The following is a 23,590-nucleotide window of genomic DNA, read 5'->3' on the forward strand; positions in this document are numbered from 1 at the left end:
GGATGACACCACCAGAGAATGTGTGTCAGGGCTCACTCTCTCTTTGCCATTCCCCATGTGTCTGTGGCACATGGGCTTCCCTGGAAGACAATGGCTCCTGTACACAAGGATGTTTGGAATGCAACTTTGTGGACTCATGCCTTGCTATTACTTCATCCCTTACTGACAAGGCCATGCACACACTGGCAGGCTGCAGGCATTTTGCACTTGTTAACAAGGGTCAATATCAAACCTCTGCCCAGAAAAGAGACTCAGGACAGGGACACCCTGAAGGCCAGTTTTCATCTCCATGACACTTCTTTTACAATATTCATACAAGAAATGAGTAACACTAGCTTGCAACCTGCTTGGAAAACTCACCTCACTCTGAAATATCTCTTAACAGAAAGGCATCTGACTTGTCTAAAGACAAATAAGTCACAGTGCAGGACAGATACAATCCAGCCTGTGCAATCTTGGAGAAGGTAATGACATGCTTCTGACCTTGAAAAACAAACTAAACCCACACATAAAACTTTCAGTCTTATCAAGGAGCAAACATTATGGCGATTGCTGCTAATGAACCTTGTTTTGATCAACTATGTACACATATAAAAATATTTGTCACTCATTCTGTTTTATTGGACCCTGGTCCTCTGTCTTTCTGGGCTCTACGTAGCCTGGGACTGCCCTGGAGCAGCTGGAGGCCATTCTCAAGCAGCTCTGCTTTGTGCTAACACATTAACAACTGCAAAAAGACAACTTCAGAGGCTGGGGATAGCCAGAGGCCCCTTCTCAACACAAGCCCTGCTTAGAGGAGGGTAGTGCCATGGGTCACCCAAGCAAAGCTCTTCTCCTCCTGCCAGTCCAGGGCTGTGATGGTCTCTGCTGCTGGACTGGTGGAAAGGAGCCCAGGATCTTCCCTCATGCTTCTGTGTGCAACCTGCTGTCATCACCAAAAAATGACTAGAGAGTTTGGAATTATGTGCCAACCCCTGTAAAAATCCACTGTCAGATTATTTTAGTTAAACGTGTCTTCAGTATTACATTCAGCAGTGCCAGGAACAGAGCTAACTATGTGGTTTCTTTGGTGAAATACATGTGCAAAAAGGGAGTTCATCACACTCTTACTGTACAAGACCAAGAGAGAATGTCAACTAATTTTCTAGAGTAATAGAAAGCCAAGAAGAGTTCTCCTTTTTTGTCTGAAAGCAAGGTAGAGCTGTCTGACTCAAGGTAACACAATTAAAAGGAACTGTTTAAATTGTAATTATGGACTAAACTAGTGTAAAACATACTATTGTGCAAACACATTATCAGAACCAAGACAATTTTTAGCTGGACCAATAGAACCATCAGCCTGACTCCAAACAGCTGTTCTTAAATTATGACAGATAACAAAACCATTTCTCATTCTGTACTAAGTCGCATATGCCTCTTTGTCTCCATTCAGGGACATATACTTTGAAGCTAGCCAGAAATCCAGCTCCTGACTGTCCAAGAAAGGTCTCACCTGAATGTAGCAAGACTTCCTTTTCTAATACCCACAGAAAACTAGTCAAGCAGTAATTGGAAAAGTCTCCAAGCTCTTGCCACGCTTAAGCACATACATGACTGCACTCATAATGCTTAGACAATAGTTTAGGGGTACTTATGCTTTTTATCTAACCCTCCCCAGTTGTGCCTGCATGCTGGAAGCGTTGGCCCTGCTGCAGATGGCCCTACAATCTGCTGTGTGATCCCCACCCTCTCTCTGTGCATTGAACTTCACAGCCATATGGCTGAGAGATGAATTGGTTTAGCAAGTTGATCTGAGGGGAACCCACTCTTTTTTTCCTTTTGCAGGTTGGTTTTCCATTGGAGCAACCTGCTGAGTCCATTCACAGTGTAGCCCCACAGCCTCTGTAACTGGTGTGAAGAAAGTAGTAGGAGTGTGTGAGCCAGGATGGAGGGAAGAGCAGGATGACTGAGAGCAGCCCACAGATCAGTTGCCATGTAATGCTACAGCCTGTGGGCAGGCCCTTACAATGGGGTTCTGTAGCAGCACAACTTGCCTCAGACTTGACCAAGTGCCTGTATCAGTTACCACACTGTAAAAATCAAGCAGCTTCAAGTAGTCCATCAGCTCACTGAACCACCTGTCTGAGGGGTCACAAACACCAGTGTCACAAGAAGAGGATGAGTGGGACAGTTGCAAGCTGGATTTATATTAAGTTGTCACAGAGTTAGGCCAACTCAGTCTTTCATTCTCATAGCTGCCAAAATTGGGCAATCTGATTCCTGAAGTACTTGCAGAAGTCTCTTCTCTGCTGCTATCCCACTATCCCATCGCTTCTTTTCAAGCAGCAACTCACATCGTTGCCAAGGATAGAGATAATAAAAGGGGCAACTATCCAAAGAGATTCATCATGTGATGACAGGGAAGAAAGACGAGGAGGGACACAGAAGGGCAAGAGTGTTTCTCAAAAGGACTGTTTTTCTCTTTTTAAATATAGCTCTATCACAAAAGCAGAGGTGGGACAAACAAAAAGATGAACCAGTTTGGTTCTACTCACCATTGAAAGGGTTAATCTTCTTTGAGATTCGTAAAGAAATTGATTCTTTCAAGTCTTTCTTCTTCACACACTGAATGCCCAAGTTCTGAAAACTGAAGACACGTGGCACGATTTCAGCAATTAAGAAAAGCTTCAGCATTTGACTATTAAAAGAAATGATTTCATGTTGACTACTGTGATAACATCAGCGCAAGACATGAAAAGCAGCTTATTTTGAGGAGCATGTAAAAGACTTCAAAAGCAGAGATGCTGGTTTTTTTTAAAAGGAGAACAGAAATGGAAGTGAAAAATACAATCAAGTTGTGAAGAATTTACATTCTTTATTAATAATAGATTTTTCTACATTGAAAAATGCTACTCTGCAGTAAATGTGTGTGATGAAAGAGTTAAATCATCTCAAGTAAAGTGACAAGTATCTTTTCATCAAGACACGTGCTGGTCTGCATTAGTTAAGGATTTACTCTGCTGCTCCCGTCAGGGACTGTAAGTGTTCAACGCTATTTTAAAGGGTTTTTTGAAACATGTCAAAACAGGTTTTTAAATCTCATGTAGTTATAGAAAAGCTCTGAAGGGCTGCAGCTCCTCCTGATTTGCATAAGAGTGCAGGTCACCCCGATGCAGGAGGTGGGGGGAGTCCCAGGCAGCTGACTCTTTCCCACATGGAAAAACCATGACATCAAAGCTGAGTGGATGTAAAGCAGGAAGTTAAAAAAAAAACAACCACCAACTGTGTTTCATGATGTTACAATAAGCTCAGAAGACAGGTCATGCCAGCAGGCATCTTTCTCTACAAGTACCAATTTCCCTCCCTTTGAAAGGCCACAAAAGTTCTTGGCTTTACCTGTGCCTAAAAAACCACCTTAACGCACCTGAAGATAGTCCTTGTTCCTGCCAGCACTCCCCAGCATAGTTTTACATTTCTCTGTTATAAGCAAAACTAACCTAGTGAGGCGTTAATGTCCTTAAAACCTCCTTGCCCACACCTGACACACACTGTTCAGAGGTCTCCAAATCCTCTGCAATCTGGCTCCACTTCTACAATCTTTATTCAGGAGAGAAATGCACAAGTCTCCTTTTGAACCAGGACTTGATACAGTGACCTTGAAGAAACACAGTAGCATCTCATAATTCCCTGAAGCATTTTGGCTTCATATGGTGGCTAGTGACAGTCAAGATTTGTCCTGGACCTTGATGAGCAATCCTATTTCTATCTTCTCTTGCAGATAGTGCTTTTTAGGGCTTGAACACAGCACTGCTGTTTACTTTTTACCTCCTTCCCCCCAAAAATACCCACTGTATTCATCAGATTGTTTGAGCACAGTTCATGTCCATGGTTCCATATATACCCTAAATTACCATCCACCATAAGTTATCAAGCAAGTACAGATGCAGAAACAGCCTTGAACAAAAACTCTACCCAGCTATGCAAGGACTGACAGCCATTACTTTGCACTTCTCAGCCCCTGTGAATGAAGCCTCTCTCATGGACAGAAACCAAGCTTTTAAACACACCGTAGCTCTCAGATTAGAAATGTTTTCTAAAACATGCACTGTCACAGTGAAAGTGTCTATTTACAGAGGGCCGGATCAGAGGAGAAACTGTTGAGAACTTCAGCAAGGCTGTGGGGTTTCACATCAATGCAAGCTAACAGGAAGCAAGTGAGATAACGAGAAGAGAAGAGAGAGAAGTAGGAGGAGACATTAAAAAAAAGAAAAACATTTTTCAAAGCTATGATATCATCCATATAGACAGACAGCAAACTAGGAAGTAAAAATCTGACTCTACAGGCAGTCATACATGCTCCAACATTCATACTTTCACCTTGATGTTTTTGGCCAGCGAGGGCTCAGTTTAGGCGGCACTACAAGGATCATTACACCACATCAGAACAAAACACTTGGTACAACTGGAGCTACACAAGGAACTTGAAACAAGCAGAAAGCAAAGTAATTACTCAGACCAGCCCAAAATCTGAAATTAATTATTAGACTTCTGTAGGAAAGAAAATACTTGGATTTTTGTGCCATTTGGCATGGTGAGCAAGAGTAAACAGCTGGAACCACTACCAAGAGAGGACATCTGCTCACTAGTATCGTATGAGGCTTTTCTCCAACATGGACTCGAAGAGAAGAATGTGAAGACTGAGTCACCAGCCACAAAAAGGAAAATTACTTTAAACATCCAGATCCAATTGTGGATCATACTGTTCTTTCATCTCAAAGCAACCAATGATTTGTTGAAAAAAACTAAGAAAGTGAGTGCACCGATGCTGGAAACATTTCAAAGAATGTTCCAAGCCTCCCCCCATTAGAGTCTCCAATGTCAAGCACAACTGAAGCTCAGAGTTTGCCTTATCATTCAAGTGAAAGTAGCCCACTTACTATTTGGTAAGAAACGGAGAGGCTTATAATGTAATGACATTGAGAATGGACAGACGTAGCAAACAATCACAAGTGCCTTGAATTAAACAGAGACACTGTATGAAATCAAAGAACAGGATTTGATGCACATGTGTAACGGAGGTGAAATCAACATTTTCTACTAATTATTTGTAGAGCATCCAATGCTTTTGGCATTACATCCTCTAATGGCCTCTCTCCAGGCTTGCCTGGTGCTTACACACTTAAACTTGTGCAACAAAAAGCCAAGAGGAAAAACAATCATCACCGTCTTCCTGTAATAATACATAACCAGGAAAGGTGTTAAGCAATCAGGCTGCTTTGCTGTGGCTCAGAAGGCACAGAACCGAGCCCGGGAAAGGGGATGGGCTGGAATGCAGACTTCCTTTGGCCTTGGGTGAGGAAGCTCGATTTGAGAAGACTAAGGAGAACCTGGTGAATGGATGGTCAGAAGAAGACCCAAGGTCCCTTAACTGTTTAAGATATTTGCAACTACCTTGTAGACTAGGTGAAAGGGAACTCTATTTTCAGGGAAGCCAATGAGGATGAGGTTACAGTAATCAAGATGGAAGATAAGTGCCTGAAGGGACAGCCCTACCTTTCTAGAGAGGTTTGACAGTAGGGGAAAAAAGCTTACAGGAATTACAGTTAGTAAATCCTTTGCTACTATTTGCCAATTAGGACAGCATCAAGGACAGAGCTAAAAAACAATGATCTAGTTAAACTGTTAGGATCTATAAGCGCAAAAGACAGTAGAGTCAACATGCTATGTGCCACCTGAGTACACTGCAGCGCGTTCACCATCACTTGAGCCTAGGCTGTATGCTGCAGAAGCATCTCTACTATTACAATTGTTTATTTCACCATCAGGCAATCGTCATCTTCAAACAGGCTGTGTCTTCAGCTCTCTCCTTTAATAGTGTTCTACTGACTAAACCCACATAAATGTGGAGTAATTTCACTAACATCAACAGAATCACATCAGCCTGAAAGCAGTGCGTGAGAGCTATTTATACACTGAAACATTTACCTTATTTTCTTCCCAGCTCAGTTATGTTTACCTCAAAGCAATAGCCTACTTCCAAATTTACTAAATCACAAACTGTGAACCACAAACAGCTTGTCAATTCTGAACTCCCCTCTCCAGCAATAACCACTCAACATTTGTTGCAGTTTACTCTGCTTTTACTGTATTGCATAACACTTTGTAATCTTACAGGAAATGGCATTCAATACAACTGTATTTCAGACGTGCTTAATATCCCTCTGAATAGCGCTGAGAAACACATCTCACCCACAGCCTGAATTTCCCTTCCTGCATCTCTAAGTAGATCCTCTCCCAGCATGGTTGCTCTACAGAGCCAGGCCTGAGCAGAATATCTATTTTTACTCAAAAAAACCCCAACTCAAACAACAGTGACAGCTACTAACACACTGCTAGTTATGTCACAACCATTACCTTCTAAACAACATGACACTCAGCCAGTACAAACTTTCTCCGTCAGTTTCCAGGAAGTCTAAATACATAATTCCCATGGAAAATACAAACTTCCCTAATAACCATCCAGTACTAGGTTTAATGTTATTGTGACCCATTCTTTTACTCATAATTTTCACATGTAGGAAAGAGTCATCGATTCATAGAATTCTTTGGGTGGAACTGGCAAAGATCTTAAAGATCATCCAGTTCTAATCTCTCTGCCATGAGCAAGAACACCTTCCCACTAGACCAAGATTCTCCAAGTCCCACCCAATCTAGCCTTGGACACTTCCAGGAATGAGGCAGCCACAACCTCTGGGCAACCTGTGCTAGTGCTTCACCACACAAGTGAGAGAAGGGAAAAGGAGACAGACATTGGAAGAACAAAGGGGAAAAAAAAAAAGAGTGATATAAGAAGAACAGGATGAAAGATCAGCGTGTGAAGAACTGGAAAAGAAGAAATACTTCAAAGAAAAGTTGCCCTCTCTCTGAGATGGGATTAGCAAGCTTCAGAGGCAGTATACTAATTGCTCTTTTAATCACTAGTAGGCATTTCAAAACAGAAGATTAGCAAATCACTTCCGTAACCCATCAAACTCCCAAGCAATACGATTACTCACGACAGGACTCGTCGTTCTGGCCCGAACTCTGCCTCATAGTAGCCATCTCTGCAGTCTTTTCCAACCAGGTCGTGAGGGTGTGGCTTGTAGGGTTCATTCTTTGTTACCAAAGTAGTTCTTATTTTGACTTTTCCAAAATAGTTCAGAATCTACAAGACACATGAGATATTTTCAGGTATCAGGGCTAGTGAAGTCCCCACATTAACAAGAAACACATTGTAATCTAAAATACTCTATGGAAGAAACACCACAGCTGAGAGAATGCCTTTATTCATTCATAAAAGTCAGGATCATTCAGAAGTCTTATTCATTCAATGTCAGGTCTCTTCATTTTACAATAAAATCTCCAACTTTTTGGTAAAATATTTGAGAAGTTAAGCTTGTTTTTCAACAGTATATCTCGCCTGTTTCAGGGAGTGAACCAGCAGAGCTCACCTGCTAGTTTTGCCAAAGCTGCTTATTTGTAATGACAAAACTTTGCTAGTGCCAATATATGACATGCAATCTGTTCAGTTCTCTGAACTACCCCACTGCAAGAATGGGAAGGAAGTCTAAGATGCTCCAGAGATTCTTCTTTTTCTTCCTGTTCTTAATGGTGTGTGTTTGTTGGGTTTTTTTGGGGGGAGGAGGAGGTGAGGCTGAAGATCTTACCATGATCTTCACCATCTTACCAGGGCTTTTTATACAACTTGAACTCATTCCTGTGCAAAAAGCCAGAGATAATATAGAAGCTTAGACCTAAACCAGCTTGCAATGCTGTAATACCAATGTAATAGGTCTTATTATCATATCTAGCTCTACAACACTCAGACAAAATTCTACACAGGTGGATGTATACAAATGTTTATCAAAGGACAGGTCTAGCTCCAAAAAGCTTAGGAAAAAAACTTCTAAAGCCTCAGGGATAAAGATATTACCTGTGCATGGAGCAGGGAAAGAGAATCTTCACAAATACACCATGACACAATCCCCTATTAAGACTTATTAATTCATTCTCAGATGAACATTCTGTCTTACATTCAAGAAGGGGGGGGGCACTGAACTCTCAAGCTCCTACTACAGCCTTCACAGAGGTCATCAGCCTAATTCACCACATGTTTCTGAGGTGTATTAAAAGTCCTCCCTCATGCTGACAGCTACCAGTGAAGTCACCAAGGTTTGTGTGGGTGAGAGCAAAAGAAAAAAAACAGTTTGGCCTAAATTGTTCGAAGCATAACAACTTGAAAGCAAAGACAAGACTTGCTCAGGCACACATTTGTGCAGAGGCAAGCTCTTCTCTTCCACTTACTTGACTTGGGCTCTTCTACCTTACATTATCATCTGTTAGCTTCTCCAGTCTGGCTCCTCTCTTGGCCTTCATACAATCTACCATTAGTTTTTACCCTTAAAATAAAGCCTCCACCACTCCTTCACGTTCTTAGATCATCTCTCCCTCGTTTCACACCCAGTCCCTTGAACTTCATGCCTGATGTAGCCACTTTTTATTCTCCAGTTCCTCCTTACTGTTGTACATTATAACCACACTCTGAAATGCAATCTTCTCCCTGCTTCTCTCATTCTCATTGATGTTTCCATCCCTAGAGGGTACTCCCCTAGCAACTAATCAGCACCAAAGCCTCCTACAGGCTTTAAGGAAGCAGGAATTCACCTAGAAATCACCTGCTATCGTAACCATCAGCTCTGCCACCAACAGTTACCTTGAAAAAGGAACAACTTTTGCCAGGATCACAGTGTTACCCAGTACATCCCATCTTCCCTTTGGGGTCTGGCTGACCTTCATGTACAACACAGTCCAAGCTAAGAATCAAGGGCTCATACTCCCTGTTCAAATTGTGTCCTGATACAGCTTTAGGCTGAAAGTCTATGAAAGTATTTACTCTTGCCAGCAACCTACATAGTTCCTTGTTGAATTGGTAAAGTGCTGACAAAAAACAACAACAACAAAAAAAGTCTGGCAGGACCTCAACTTCCTGCATTCCTTAACCAAACCTGGCACCCTGATAGTCCAGGGGGTAACTTCAGTTTGCTTCCTCCCTCAGTAATTCTGGCTTCAGGGCTACATCAGCTTCCACAGTTGCTCCATTTAGTAGAGGCTTATTCTGCTGCTCAACATATGACTGCCAATACTGCCTTTCTCAAACTCTCCCTTTCCTTAAAGATCCTTTTATGCCTAAAATATCTCATTTTTTCCCAGATTTTGCATCCTCTGTATCTGCTCTTTTTCTGCTGTGTTTCCAGAGACTCCATCTTTGGCTCCACTTTCTTTTCATGCTTTCACACACTGCAGACACAGATAGCCAGCTTCTATTCCTGGGCACTACAACGTACTTCAGGATGGCAAGTACTCCTAACTTCCCACTTATTTTTAAGCTTTCCCTTCTAATCTCATTCTGAAAGACTTTCTCCAAGAGAGATCAAGGAAACATTAGCAACATCAACTTCAAACAAGAGACCAGAAATTCTTCTCCTTTACCCTACCTGTCTAGGGTCTCTGACATGTTCCTTTGTCCCACATATGAAAGCTACTGCCCAAGTGTTTCCATTTCACCTCTGCTGTGTGTATCTCTGTGCTTGCTTGGATGGCAGCTGCTATGGCTACTCTGAATCCCTTCATCTGGATTTCTCAATCTATCGGTAATGTAACCACCCAACTCATCTTCTCTTTGGTGCTCTGGCCACATAATTGCCCTTTCTCCTATCCCCTTCTGACTTCACAAACTTCAGGGTAGTTTCTTTTGCAGAGTTTAACCCTTGCATCACAGGCTGCAAGTCCCTTTCTTTGCTCACTTGCACAAAGCACCTCCTTTCATGTTGCACGCTGCAGCTTCTCAAAGTCTTTTCAAAAGCTGTACTCAAACTCCTTCAAAGCTCTCCCAAATTCATACAGCAGTCCAAATAGGTAAAAACCAAATCCAAGCCACATAACTAAAACCAGAACAAATGTGCATACAGAAAAAGCCAATAATGAATGATTCCCAGACAGTGAGTAACTGCAATGAATTCCCTCTCTACCAGCACTCTGTTAACTACCTCTACACCTTCTCCTCTTCTTGCAAATTTGAAACCAAATCTTTAATGACTAGGAGCAAAGAACTCTCCACTCTTTTGCAACTATATTTGCATGCCCACGAAAGAATAACAGAACATGAAATGAAAAGCATGTTATTTACTGCACTGAGTCCAACGCATAGCTTACAGCATAATGTTAATGTGGGCAATAGTAATTCATGGATAAAAGTAGTATTTACCTGTATGGAAGGGAAGGTCTTATTGTTTTCAGTGCTGTGTTCTCCTGGAATGCTGCCTGCTGATCTTCCCTCACATTTGTATCTGAAACGCATGCCCCTTTGCCTGGGTTGTTCAAATATTTCAATGTAGGGCTCAGAGACACCTTAAAAAAAAAAGCATTTTCAATGATAGTACGAAACTGAGCTTAAAAAGCAGCAAGAGATGCAAGAACTAGAAAATCTAGACTCTTGGACTGACATTAGCATCTTCCCACTTGGTCTGCCTTCTCAGACAATCTACTTTATGTACATGCACACATTACGATGTAGAGAAAACATTAAAATTATGCCTACAGGTACCAATGTCACATAAGTCATTAGCAAAGCATACTCTCCCCTCCATCCCACCTAAGACTTGCCTTCTTTTAGCTACTAGAGAATTTATGTCTGATGAAAGAGGACTTCATACAACAGAAAACAACTCATTCTTTTGAGATAATGGTTGACACTTTTAGTTGTAATCCACTTTTGGGAATGGCTGCTCTCTCAAACTACAGGTACTGTCAGGAGTACTATGTTCTCTTAAAGGTCCTCTGAAAGCCAAGATGTTTCCTGAGAACTGATTGATTTAGTTCCTATTATAGTGAAGCTGAAGCTATGCAAATTATGCAAAAATGGGTTCAATACCATCACTGTGAGCTCAGAAAATACTTGACTGCTGGTATTGAAGCCTACATTTTGAGCTGCTCACCTCCCTCAGAGCCAGCTTGTAGTTGCAGTATCTCCCCAGACCATGAAACCTCTGTAAAAGCTATTGAGCAGTTGCCAAGAAGAGGTTCTCAGGAAACATGAGTGACAGACAAATATAGGAGACAGAAGAACTTTTATATGGGGGAATTAGAGAGACATTAACTTAGCAAGTGTAAGCACTTTTCAAGTGATGTTTTATTGCCAGACAGTAACAAGCTATTTAATAGATCTCACCAAGAACATCAAACAGGATAGCCAATCAATCAAACAGTGACAACAGTGGGATGGCATGTGAAAAACAAATAACAAGAAGGTAAGTAAATATTGTAGAAGTTGAATCATCATGGTGCTACACAATCAGAAGAACATAGCTTATGGAAATGTGTACTGAGCTCTCTGTCATCTTCATATAATAGCATCCTACTCAAGCAAGGTTCAGCATCACAAACAAACATGACAGACAACATCTGTGGCACAGCACTGAAAAAAGTGCTTGGACCTCAACATAATTAGCAAAATAGCTATTATATATATTGAAAGTGGTAAAAGATCCCTTACTTCCTTTTGCCTGAGGTCCACACAGCATATGACTTTTGGCAAAGAGATGGATTCCAACTTTAACTCCATAATAAAAGCTGCTCTTTTGTTACACCTCCAATGACTTAGGTTTACCTGCCAAGACAGAGCTTGAACTTTATGCCGCGATTTGTCGATCACAAAACATTTCCAGGGCTGCAGCAGTTCATGCTAAAGTACAAAACTATTCTAACCTAAAAGATGAATAAAGAAAAGCAGAGAAGGGATGGAAAAATCTATCTCCAAGGTGTCACCTTGGTCTGACCTGAATGCACATTTCAGCTGTAACCCTACCTACAGCCAGCTATGGAATGGCACTGTGAAAGCATCTCTGATGCTGGAATGGTCTTCAGCAACACAAGCCATTACAAAACCCAAATACCTTTTAAAAGGTACAATGCATGTCAACTCCAGGCAGTATTTGGCGCCAAACATTTAAGAATACCAGTTTTGGACTCTGTACATTCCTTTCTAACAATTTATCAAAATACAGTATATGAATTGATCACCTCTCATCAAGTAGGTTAAGGAGTTTTCTGAGAACAGATCATGAACAGTCAAATACAATCAAGTCACTGCTTTGGGTCCAGTTACTTACATGGATGGTCCCTTTTCTAGGCACTTCCTACATCCTACCCAACTCGTCTTTAAATAAGTTTTGCATGTTTTCCTTTTTTCTGGAAAGTAAAAAGATCCAGCAAAGGAGAAGAGGAAAATAGACACTGATAGCAAAAAAAGCCTAGAAGTGACGTAAAGTTGGTTTCAAAGAAAGAGCAGAAGTCTGAAGTCCTCAAAAAAACCAAACACACACCAGCCTACAGCTACATAACTTCCACACTTAAATGCACTGATGCTATTGTCTCATCAGCACAGACAGAGGACTTGTGTCAGCAGTGAGGAACGGCTGCTGTGTATCAGCCTCCTGTTTCCATCACACGTCTGAGGAGAGAAGAGAATCTCCCCTTCCCATTGCTACGTAATACAACACGCCACCAGTACAGGCACAGATCCATATACTAAATTAAAAATCTATTTTAGAAGTTATAATGACAAAATTGCAGCAAAGTGCCTACTAATCATCTCACTTCGGGGATGCACACGCTTACACGGCTGCTCATCTGACAGCGTACACCCACATGCGTTACCTAGTTGTCAAAACTAGCTAGAGCCTCGCTGTTCAAAACTGCTATAGATCACCTCAAGTCTTGAACTCCCCCTGCTTCAGCCAATTATTTCCCTTCATGCTCTACTAATACTTTAGTAGGCTATGAAGAAAACTTCATCTTAAAACTCTAAACTCACTGATCTCAATGGGGTTGTGGTTGAAACAAATGTCCTTGAATGCAAACCCACCGTTTCACAGCAGGTGTGTCTGAGGGAAAGTAAAGCTCAGTGACATGGTAACCTCCAGAGATTAAACATGACATTTGGTTTTATCTTGGTTCCTGCTCTATATAAGAATCACATTACTGCCTCGGCCACAATTATCAATGCTATCACGTTTTGCACAGAGAGAAAACACAGAAAAGTGTCTGTGAGAACTAAAGGTCACTAAAGTATCTGTGAGAATTGCACCCAAGTGGAGGTCTGGTCAGCATTCCCCATTTCTGTAAATCACGGCTTGAGCTATTTCACAATCTACTCTCACACACAGAGGTCTGTTAGTTCCCACACAGTTGCCAAAGTCCTGGCCTCTTCAGGTCTTGCTGTGTCCGTCAAATATGAGCTATGTCAAAAAAACAAACTCTTGTGCTAATTCTGGAAGAGAGATGCACAGCTACTCCTATTACCTGCCCACAACTACTCAGAAAAGCATTTGAAATGGAAGAAACACAAAAATCTTGCTAATCCTTTGTAAGTGCTTAAGAGTTTAATCTGCATTTGTAATTAATTATAATTGCCTATACACATGCTAGCAATAGAAACATTATGCTACACATTACAACCTACCTCCTGTTCTTTTTGTTATAAAATTGTTGTTATTCCTGCTGTGCCCTGAGTAAAATGACTTAAAGGGAATGCAGGAGACCAAGCATCCTAACTACAGACAAGGAAAAATAGGTAACAGCAGTAACAGAGTTCCAACAGCTTATTCTCATTTAAGAGCTGAGAGCTGTTTTAGGCTAATCTGTTTTGAGCAACAAAAAAGGAAAGAACAGCCTCAAAAACTCAAAACAACACTTCCATCAGACCTCTGCATGATGAGAAACCTGGGCTGGTTTAAAGTTTAACACAGCCTGTACCATTGGGAGGAAGTGTGACATGCTGCCACCAAGCAAAACTTCGGCAGGATCAAGGGCTCGTAAGTTCTGCCTTGTTCCTTCAGTGAAAGGAAGCAAGCTCCGGAGGAACTACACAGTTTGTCATTTTCTTGCACAACAAGGAACGCCCTGTGAACAGACTCTCCAGCAACATCTGCGTGTGAAAGCCAAGTAGCTGTGGGTCTTGGTGGAAGATGTGAAAGTATCACCCGAAACCTTATGAGCACCGAGACACAGATGGGAAAAGCATTGCCCTTCAACTTTTGATGTCACTGCTCTGTACAGATCACCTCTGACCCTACATCTCCCACAACAATAACTGTTTCTGAAAAGCATGAACAGTCTATCTGCACACTTACAGCCTTCTGCAACAGGTAAAAAGAGACAATAGTGGAAGATTTGTTAGAGCACATTCCAGCTGAGCCTACAATAACCTGAAGTTGTTTCGGTTAACACATCTGTAGTTCAGAAAGCAGTACTCTGCCTAGGACTCCATAAACTGTATGGATTTTAAGACACAGACAAAACTGCTCATGAACTTCCTCTTTACTATCATGTTACACTACAGAACAGCAACCAAAAGAGAAAAAAAACCCAACAACTACAAAAACTAGCCAGTACCAGGAAGTTAATGAACTTCCCCTACTGAAAAATTCCTTATCTGGTTCCTAATTACACTGAAAATAGATTAAGACATAAAGGAAAAAAAAATACTAGCTCCTTTTCACAATGGAATGTTTAAAAGATGCCTCCATACAAAGCCAGTCGTTTACTCTCTGTTAGCACATCTATACATTTAGCTGGAGTGAAAGTTCATAGTTTGCTAAGTGGTTATAAAACACACACCCAAGTTTCGAAGCCAGAAAGTGTCTTTCCCTAGAAATGCTGTTCTAATTCATGTTGCCAAGTCTTAGAGCTTTGGTGGTTTTTTTAAGCCCTACCAAAGATATCAGAGACACTTTCTGAAAGGATGACAAATTTAGTTTAATTTAGCCTAAAGAAACTTAATTGTGCTTTTTGTTGTAATTACTCAATGCACGATCCCTTATCTACATTACTTTGCATTTATGTCATCTCTGTTTCTTACTCACTTGCTTTCTCACAGACAAGTTCCTATGTGAACAGGACTCGCTGAGCATCAGAGTCTTCGGCCTATTGATGCCTCTAACCCAGACAGAAGACCCCATGTGCTTATTTAAGACTTGTACATCTTAAAACCTCAATTTTATAACCTGTAAGATCCATCCAAAACAATCTTATAAGATCTTGTTGCAACTCATCTGAACACCTCCATGATATTACTTAATTTTTTTCCAGAAGCTTGCTTCACAAGCTGCCCGGACGTGGATTTCATCTCCAGAGGTGATACTGCGATTAAGAGCACTGTCACCCTTTTTCACACTGCTGCTCACCTACCCCTGGGTGCCCAGGGGCTTCGGTCAATAAAGGAAAAGCAAAGCACCTCTCACAGCACAAAGTAAGAACCAGCCGACGGTCGCCATTTCCCCTCAACCGGCACCCGCTTTTGTAACGACGCACTTCAAATAACGAAAGCGCCCGAAGCGGCAGAGAGGAAGGGCGGAGGGGGCTGTTTTCCGCCGCCCGGAGCGCCGCGGGGCCCCGGGCGAAGCGGGACCGCTCCACGCCGGCCATCCCCGGCCTTCCCACCGGTACCGCACCCCACACACCGACCCCCCGCCGCCGGCTCCGGGCCCGTCCCGCCGCTCACCGGCCATGCTGACAGCTCCGCGCAGCCGCTCCGACCCACTGCCGCCGCGGGGCTCGCCGCCCGGGCCCCGCACGCCTCGGAGGGACGGCCGGAGGAACGCTGTCTCGGAGGGACGGCGGGCCCGACTCCGTCCGTCCCGCCCTGGCTGGCTGGCTGCCCCGCCGCGCCCCGCACGCCGCCCTTTTCAGGGGGAATTTCCCGGCGGGCGGACGTGCGCGGTGCCGCCCCCCGCCCCCGCCGCGCCCCGCCCGCTCCCGCCCGCGAGCACCACGGCTGCCGCCGAGCGCAGCGGGCACCCCAACGCGGCCCCGACACCCCTCGCTCAAGGACGAGTTCCTCCGCTGCCTTGGCTTTGCGTCGTGATAGGCTCAAGTCAAAAGTTACACGGCCTTTCCTGGAGCCCTCGCATGAGAGGCGCAGCAGAGGTAGGGAGAGCAGGCTCTCCCCAAGCAAATGTCCTTTTCAGCACACTTTGTCAGCACCAGGAAGCCCCCTGCCTTTGGAGCATGCCTGTATCACTCAACTCCCTTTTCCTCTCTCTAACTATATAGAAACCAAGCTGTCTTGTTATCCACATTTTTTCACAGTTGCATGGGCCATGGTAATCCCACACTACCAGCAGTAACAGAAAACTATGTATTAGGGACAGACTGGTCATGTTGCTCACCCAAATGAGCAACAAGGTGATTAAGTCACAATGGTCAACTTAAAATCTACCTAACCTTCAGAGCATTCCAGCTCCAGCACTCAAAGGCATCTCACAGATGGGCCTCAGAACAGACCAATTCAGTGCTGGAGATGAGCACCATGGGAACAACGGCACAGCCTCAGATTTAAATCCCTCAGGCAAGGGACCTGTATTCAGTGAGCAACAAGACTTTTTTTCACCTCGACTCTGTCAGTGCAGTTCACTTTCCCCATGTGAAAATGCAGTTAAATGAATTTGTGTTCTGAGAAAGAAACATTAATGAAATAAAAATAAAAGGTGTATATTGGTAGGGTTTTTGTTTCCATCATTTTGTTTTAAAGGAAAGGTTATTGGGATGCACAGAAACAAACCACAGCAGAAAACTGTTCTATCATCTGCAAGTTACCTACACTAACACAGGTTAAGCAGAATAGATTGTCCAATGCTCCTTCCTGCCCTGTGGTCCATCCTCAATTTTACATGACTTCTTTATAACCTTAATTTTGCCCAGCTACCAGAATACTTCCTACAAATGGAAATTATCTTTTTCCATCCCACAAGCAAAGTTATCGCTATTTAAGATGCACAGTGTGTCATACATTAGGACTGGTTCACTCCTGTCAAATTTATAACTGAAATCAGAAGAGATGAATCCTAGAGGGCACACAGGATACATCACATCTGTGACATTAGCACTAGAAGGTAAGAACAGCTACACAACTCTATTTAGATATTATGCTGAAGTAATTCTATGGTTGTGGGTTAGTTTCTTACCAGAACAATGTGATTTCTCTCAGAAAAAACAATGCAAGAAAGGTACAAACCAGCAATGCCCTAAAACTATAACAAATCAGGATTAGATCATCTCTACACGAGTTTCTTGGATTCCTTATGACTGATGATGTAAAACAAAGCAGGAAAGTGGTTCTAATGTTCCAAATGAAGCTTAAAACTTCACCTACACATACACACAGAACCCTAAAGCACACATCGACCAAGAGACCTCCAACAAAACATTCTTTAGGGTGGTTGCTGGGGGCTGAGGTGAGGGGAGTAGCACAAGCAGTGAGATGCTGAGCTCTGAGCACCTTCTGTGTTAACATACCAGCTCACTGGCATCTTCTAACTCCACATCTGAAAATGCAAGAGAAAAGCGTCCAAGCAGTGAACAGGATAACCCACCACCCAGATGTCTCTCCATTAAGTGCTGCCATACAAACACATGTAGCTCATCCATTTCCAGCATTAGAAGCTCCTTCAGGTTGTTTTGGGTTTGTTTTTTAACTCATCACCTAGCTGGGGCACAACAGTCTTGGACAGCCTTCATTTACAAGGCTGAAGGGCTGCAGAAACACTCCTTTTTGAGGGCATCCCTGCAGGTCACAGGAATGATCTGGAGAGCGTTTTTTAAGAAGGGAAAAGGCTGCTACTCCTCTCTTCTAGCTGGAGCTGGAAAAGCCCTGGGGAGTTGTTGCTCAGGAACTAGAGTATAGATGTGAGTTTTGGTTTGGGATGTAAAGCAAGCTGTCAGTGTAGGAATATGGAGTGACTAAACACTTTATCTTCAGTCTGGCTTGCAAAATCTCCAGATAGTGAGCAGCAGCCTTTCAGAAAGAAAGAATTTAGGTGCTTCCCTAAATACAATATCCCTACTTCCCACCTACTTGTCTAGCCCATTACACTACTTAATAGACACAGACCAAGGCACTTGGGAAACTGTGGCTCAAAACAGAAGTGTCTGCTCATTACTTCAGAAGGAAAATGTTATTGTGCAGTTCACTCATGAAACCGATGTGAAATTAAGGGCAATATTCCAGGCAATCCAAATACCATAGTATGACTAAAACATCAATAAACATACCCTATTTTTCCCCCAGATCTTTTGAACTGTAACTCTCAGGGCTTGCAGGAACAGGCTTCTCCCACTTAAGGCTGCATGTTAGAAACTGATGCAGTATCTCACATATACACCTCTCATACACTGCTCCTTGATACTATTTTAAAGAAAAAGATGAGTAGGTTGCACTTCCTATTGCATCCCAGGAACTTAATCTCTATCCCTTTCCTTGAAAACAAGAAAATTAGAGGAAACAAACCATATGAAGTGTTTCACAGTGTCGGATGCATACACTCCCCATCTTACAAATAGAGACTACTAGATCGTCTCAGGAATTCCTTGAATAAAGTTATGGGAGGAAGGATAGTGCTGGTAGAGACATTTCCTTGACAGTTTTTCTCCTCTCAGCAGTAGCCATAAGCAGATGCTCAGAGAAAAGCTGATGAGTGGGCCAAAATGATCTTTAAGTCTAAGCCCATCTTGGCTGTTTTGTAACAGATTCATGTTCCTAAACCAGTGAAAGGTTCTACAGAAACTAAGTTTTCCCAATTAAAAAGCAAAAACCTGAGCAAATTAAAGAGGCTTTGCTCAAAGTCACATAAGAGTGCAGATGGTATTTCTTTGACTACCTTGGACTGTCACTTTCTTCTCCTGGGACAGGCACTTTTGGACTGGGATTATCCCATGAAAGTGGCGTGGACTAGATAATTGTAGTAGAGCACTGACAATTAGAGAAGCCTGGTCAGCAACTGACATGAAGTGTAACAATGTGTCATAACTTTGGGACTGGGCAGATCTTTTTTGCAAAAACCAGGATGGAATTCCCCTGCCTTACCATTGCATAACCAAACCCAGGTGCATCACTATTATTTTTGTCAGCTGACTTGGGCTATTGCCAGAGACAAGATACCAGAATCCTAGACCAGTTTGATCCAGTGCTTCACTTCCTGTCTTCCAGTTAAGTAAACATTTTAAGATCTCATTTCTCTCCACTTTTCAAGTCTGAAGATAAGTCCTCTCTCATGCTCTCCACTGACCGCTGCACTAGCACAGTTAACACCTAGGTCACTGCAAGGATTTAAGCTTCTCTCTGGCAGGGAATGTCATGGGGCAAGCAAGAAAGGAGTTGGGGAAATAAAAGCCACAACCAAAATTTCTTGCAACAACAGACTAAATGTTGGACACGGTATTTGTCAAGCCCAGGATGATGGCTCTTCGTGGTGCTCAGCACAGGCATTGCCCAATGAGGTCTGCTAAAGCCTACTGTGATAAAAGAACAGCATTGGCAAACTGTTCACTCTTAATTTCCTGTTCCCAGCTATCTGCCTTTGATCAAAAGATAAGCCACTTGTCACTGGCCTGGTTAAGCAAGCAGGCACCAAGGTACTTTCAGAATATGGCTCTCCTAATAAGGTATATCGTACTAGGAATAATAGTAATAAACTCATTCACTTCTCTCCTTATGGAATAAAGTCCTGCTCTCTTATCCACTGTATCTCAAGCCTCACATACTCCCCTGACTAGTAATTTCCAATCCTCCATGCCCTAAGAAATCTTCTGTTGTTTGAAGTATGTTTTTTCATCTCAAACATGTCTTATTTAAACACTCGCAGGCCTTTCAATGGTTAAAGCTTTTGCAGTTATTGATCCTGAGGAAGGTTCTAATGCAGAAGCCCTTCCAAGAAAAGCCGTGGCTTCCAGATTAATGATAAACTCAAAGGTTGTTCAAGCTAAGCTGCTGGAAGCACTCCTGTATCATGCTTTGAGCTTGACATAGAACAAAGCTACTGTGCCTCCTCTCAAAACAGGGTGGAGAGAAAGGAAATGCTACAAAGAAAGGTTGGTCTAGTGGATAAGGCATAAGGCTATGATTCAGGAGACTGGAATTTGGCTCTTGGCAAATGAGTCTTTCCGCTCTCTTCAGCAAGTTGTTTCACTCTGAGCTTCAATTTCCCCAACAGAAATCAGAGAAGATACTTCCTTGCTCCCATATTTGTATCTTATCCACTCATGATGCAACTTCTTCAGCAGACAACCGCTCATTATAAAGTGCCAAGCACATCAATATGATAGCTCTGTGAACACCTCACTCTGTGCTACTGTCAGAAGAGGCAGCCTCTTCCCTCTTTCTCTCCTTACCTCCAGGCAACTCTCAGGTGAGCTCTTATGCTGTTGCAAGCACTACTTTGGCCATACAAGCTTGTTTAAAAGTAACCCGGGGGAAACAAAAAGACTGTTTTCTGCTGGTTCAGTGTTTCCTGAGCCAGTTCCATGTACAATCACAGAAATGACTGTGCCTACAGTAAACTATGTGGTGACACAAAGGCCAGTATAAGCTTCTGGAAGATAGATTTGGGTAGAGGTGTCAGCTTCATGAAAATGTAGCATAACACTGTAATTTTTACCTTGAGAGTTGATAAACCTCTCTGAAATTTCTAATCCAATTCCTCCCTTCTGAATGTTAGTTTTCACAGCACCTTTTCCCCCAGCCCTCTCAAGTGTTTCCTACTCCTTTCTCCTCATTCCAGTGCTCTGAACACATGCCACACATTTAGGAGTTGCTGCACTATTTTAATAGAGAAAAATCTTTCACTTTAGTTGACAGGCAAAAAAAACCAAACCCCAAAACAGAAGAGTGTTTTCTTTTTCTGTTGTTCTACATAAAAGTCTCTTACTACAGTGAAGCTAGTCTAGTGATCTCTGAAATGGACAAACTGTAAACTTCTTCCCTATGTCACGGTCAAGATACACCTGCTGCAGTTGTACTGTAGGGAGAGGACTTAAGGAAGAGATGAGCTCAGGTTGAGCATAAGGAGCTAAACTAGTAGAAAACCACCATTTCCCCCCGCCCCCCCCGCCCCAGATTGACTCTTTTCAAGTGCGTTACCTCCACAAGCCAGACCACTATTGCTGGTACGAAGGAAAGCAATAGAATTGCTCCAGCTGCAGCCACAAAAAAAAACCAAAGAAAGGGAGAAGGAATCATCCCTTTGGTAACAGCAAGCTACTAGAGTACCTTAGCTGTAACATGACAGCTACATACTGAAAAGAAAGAGACTATGTACATGCATAGTACTTCTGCTCCCCCAAACCCTAGCACATAATAGCCAGCCACTATGCACTGGATCCACCTACAGAAGATAACACTCAGTCATCCAGGTTTTTACTACAGGACTTCCTTCCTTTTCTCTTCAGGACTCACAAGGAGTTGAGGCTACTTAACATCACCTTGAACTTCAAAAGCCTCAGAAAAACATATTTACAGCCAATAAGAAATAAAAACACACATTGTTTCAGTACAGCCCCCCCCAGATATATCTACTTTTCATTTCAAGTCTTACACCTTGTGCTTAAATCTCTAGACTAATGACTCATGTAGTTCTGACTTACACAGTTACAAGATTACAGCCCGGAATCACAGAAAGTGACACCACTCCTCAGAGTGAACAGTAGCACACAGCACTTTGTGGGACCGGTTTATGCATAAAGTCTTCCTACACCTACAATTTGTGAACTGGCCAGCTACTCATCTTATCTGGACCTGCATTTAGCCCTTTTTTTACAGATGGCCTGGGGCTGTGGCTCACAGTGCCAGCTCAGCCTGCAAAGTCTTACCGTCAGTAGCTGCGGGTGAGCCACAATCATCACCGCTGCTTCGCCCACTTGAACAGTTGGTCTCCACAGTGTCCCTCGGGACTTGGTGTGAGCATGATACATCCCATTTACTAGTATGCTGCAAGAAAATCATTTACGTTTACTAAAAGGCCAACATTCTACTAAGGTTGCAATTATTAATCTGAGCTTTCTTAATTACAAGGTTGGAACCCCTTGCTTTCTCATACAGAACAGTGATGGGGTTTGCAATTTCATGGTCTTATTCATTTGGCAGTTGCTGAATGACTTGTCAAGTTTTGCTTTTAGGACATTTGAGGAAAGCTTGACATCCTTTTTATAAATCAGTGTAGTGGTTAACCGCTCAAACAACAATACATTTGACAAATATCCATCTGCACAGCAATTCTACCTGTAACCTTAATATTACTGAATACAGATAAAACCCAAACAACAGGCTGTAGGTTTTCAGTCTCAAATCTTGTGCCCAAGATACACTAAATGTCTCAATCACTGCAAGACTCAGAATATTTACAGACACATAAAGTACTTTTCTCCAAGCATGTAAAGGTAACACATAATCTTCCAACTTAGAATTAAAGGGAACAATAAGCCAGGAAGAAAGAAGAATTCAAGACATCTGTTGCACAATACACACGGAAAGGAATTGAACAGTTTCTTTGCCCTGTGTCGTGGAAAAAGCAAATCTAGACACATTGTCTGTCGAAAGGAAACAAAGCAGACATGAAGGGAGAATTGCCACCACAAGCTGCTTCTAGTAAGTAAACCAGAGGAAGGAGAATGCCTAACCCAAGAAAGAAGTGATAGAGATGAGCCAATGGTAAGAAAAGTTAATTAGAACAAGGCCCAGAGGTGGTTAGAAGGGCAATGCCATGTAAGAAGTTGAATGTAAAGAAAAGCTAAATACTTAATGGAAAAGCTTTTTAACACACAGATGTAGAAAATACAAATTCAATACAATAAAGCCACCAATGTGGTAGCTCACTTTCTGATAACTCTCCTATGAGGCTGTGGAGTGCAAGCCAAGTCATCAGGGCTAAAGATCAACCTGTTGAAACACCCATTTCACAAAGACTGAGATGGGCCATTGCTAGCCAGCGTTTTCCACTGCAGCAGCCCCATCCATTAAAAGGTAAGTGTTACAGGCTCCAATATCAAGAGTTGAAACACTAAGGGCAGGGGGAAAGGAAATTTGGAATCAAGTGCCTGTTTACTTTCTATTGGCCTTTACTCCTGGCCATCACCACAACCTGTCCTTTAACAGCTTTGATGCCACGCCTCAGTGATGATGACAATGAGTAACACAGTTGGGTTTGTGGTGTCTTAATGAAATGCCCCCTCGTGGTCACCAAAATGATTTCCTGACACTGTACGTAAACTGCTACCTTCCCAGTAAACCTCACTACATCTGCTGCTAACTTCATCATACTCGTGAGGTTTCATCATACTTGTGGGGTTTCATGCCGGTTCTAACACAAAAGGGTAAAGATTTTCAAGCATAAAGTTGAGAGTATTATAAGCTTCATCTCCAAGGAAAGTAACCAAAGATATCTGACATTGCCTTTTCCAGGAGCTTCTGTTAAAAAGATATGCAGATCACTATTTATAGAGGTAACAAAACCAACTGAGATCAAAGTTCCCACTTGAATTTGTAAAGTATTTCTGTGAATCTACATAATCATTTGCTTTAAAGAAGAAAAAGGACAAAAAAGTTAAATCTATAGGTCTACTTAAAGAAGTTGGTTACCTTTTAACAATTAACACAGCTGTTGTAGTTTGTTCCCACCTTCTCTCACCCTGTAAGTGCAAAAAGTGATATGTAAACCATTCTGGAAGTAATACCGCTTCAAAGCTT

General features: G+C 42.4%; 1 protein-coding gene across 1 annotated transcript in view; it reads right to left on the reverse strand.

The window, feature by feature from the left end:
* REL (REL proto-oncogene, NF-kB subunit) overlaps window positions 1–15,753 on the reverse strand; it is a 31,659-nt gene extending 15,906 nt beyond the window's left edge. The window contains exons 1-4 of the mRNA XM_061989283.1: window positions 15,578–15,753; window positions 10,283–10,425; window positions 7,035–7,183; window positions 2,535–2,626 (exon numbers count right to left, since the gene is read on the reverse strand). Of these exons, the coding sequence (XP_061845267.1) occupies window positions 2,535–2,626; window positions 7,035–7,183; window positions 10,283–10,425; window positions 15,578–15,584 (391 nt within the window). The 5' untranslated portion in view covers window positions 15,585–15,753. The remainder of the gene's footprint in view (window positions 1–2,534; window positions 2,627–7,034; window positions 7,184–10,282; window positions 10,426–15,577) is intronic.
* Between the last annotated feature and the right edge of the window lie 7,837 nt (window positions 15,754–23,590).

This window comes from Colius striatus, chromosome 2 (assembly GCF_028858725.1).
Source record: "Colius striatus isolate bColStr4 chromosome 2, bColStr4.1.hap1, whole genome shotgun sequence".
Classification (NCBI taxonomy): domain Eukaryota; kingdom Metazoa; phylum Chordata; class Aves; order Coliiformes; family Coliidae; genus Colius; species Colius striatus.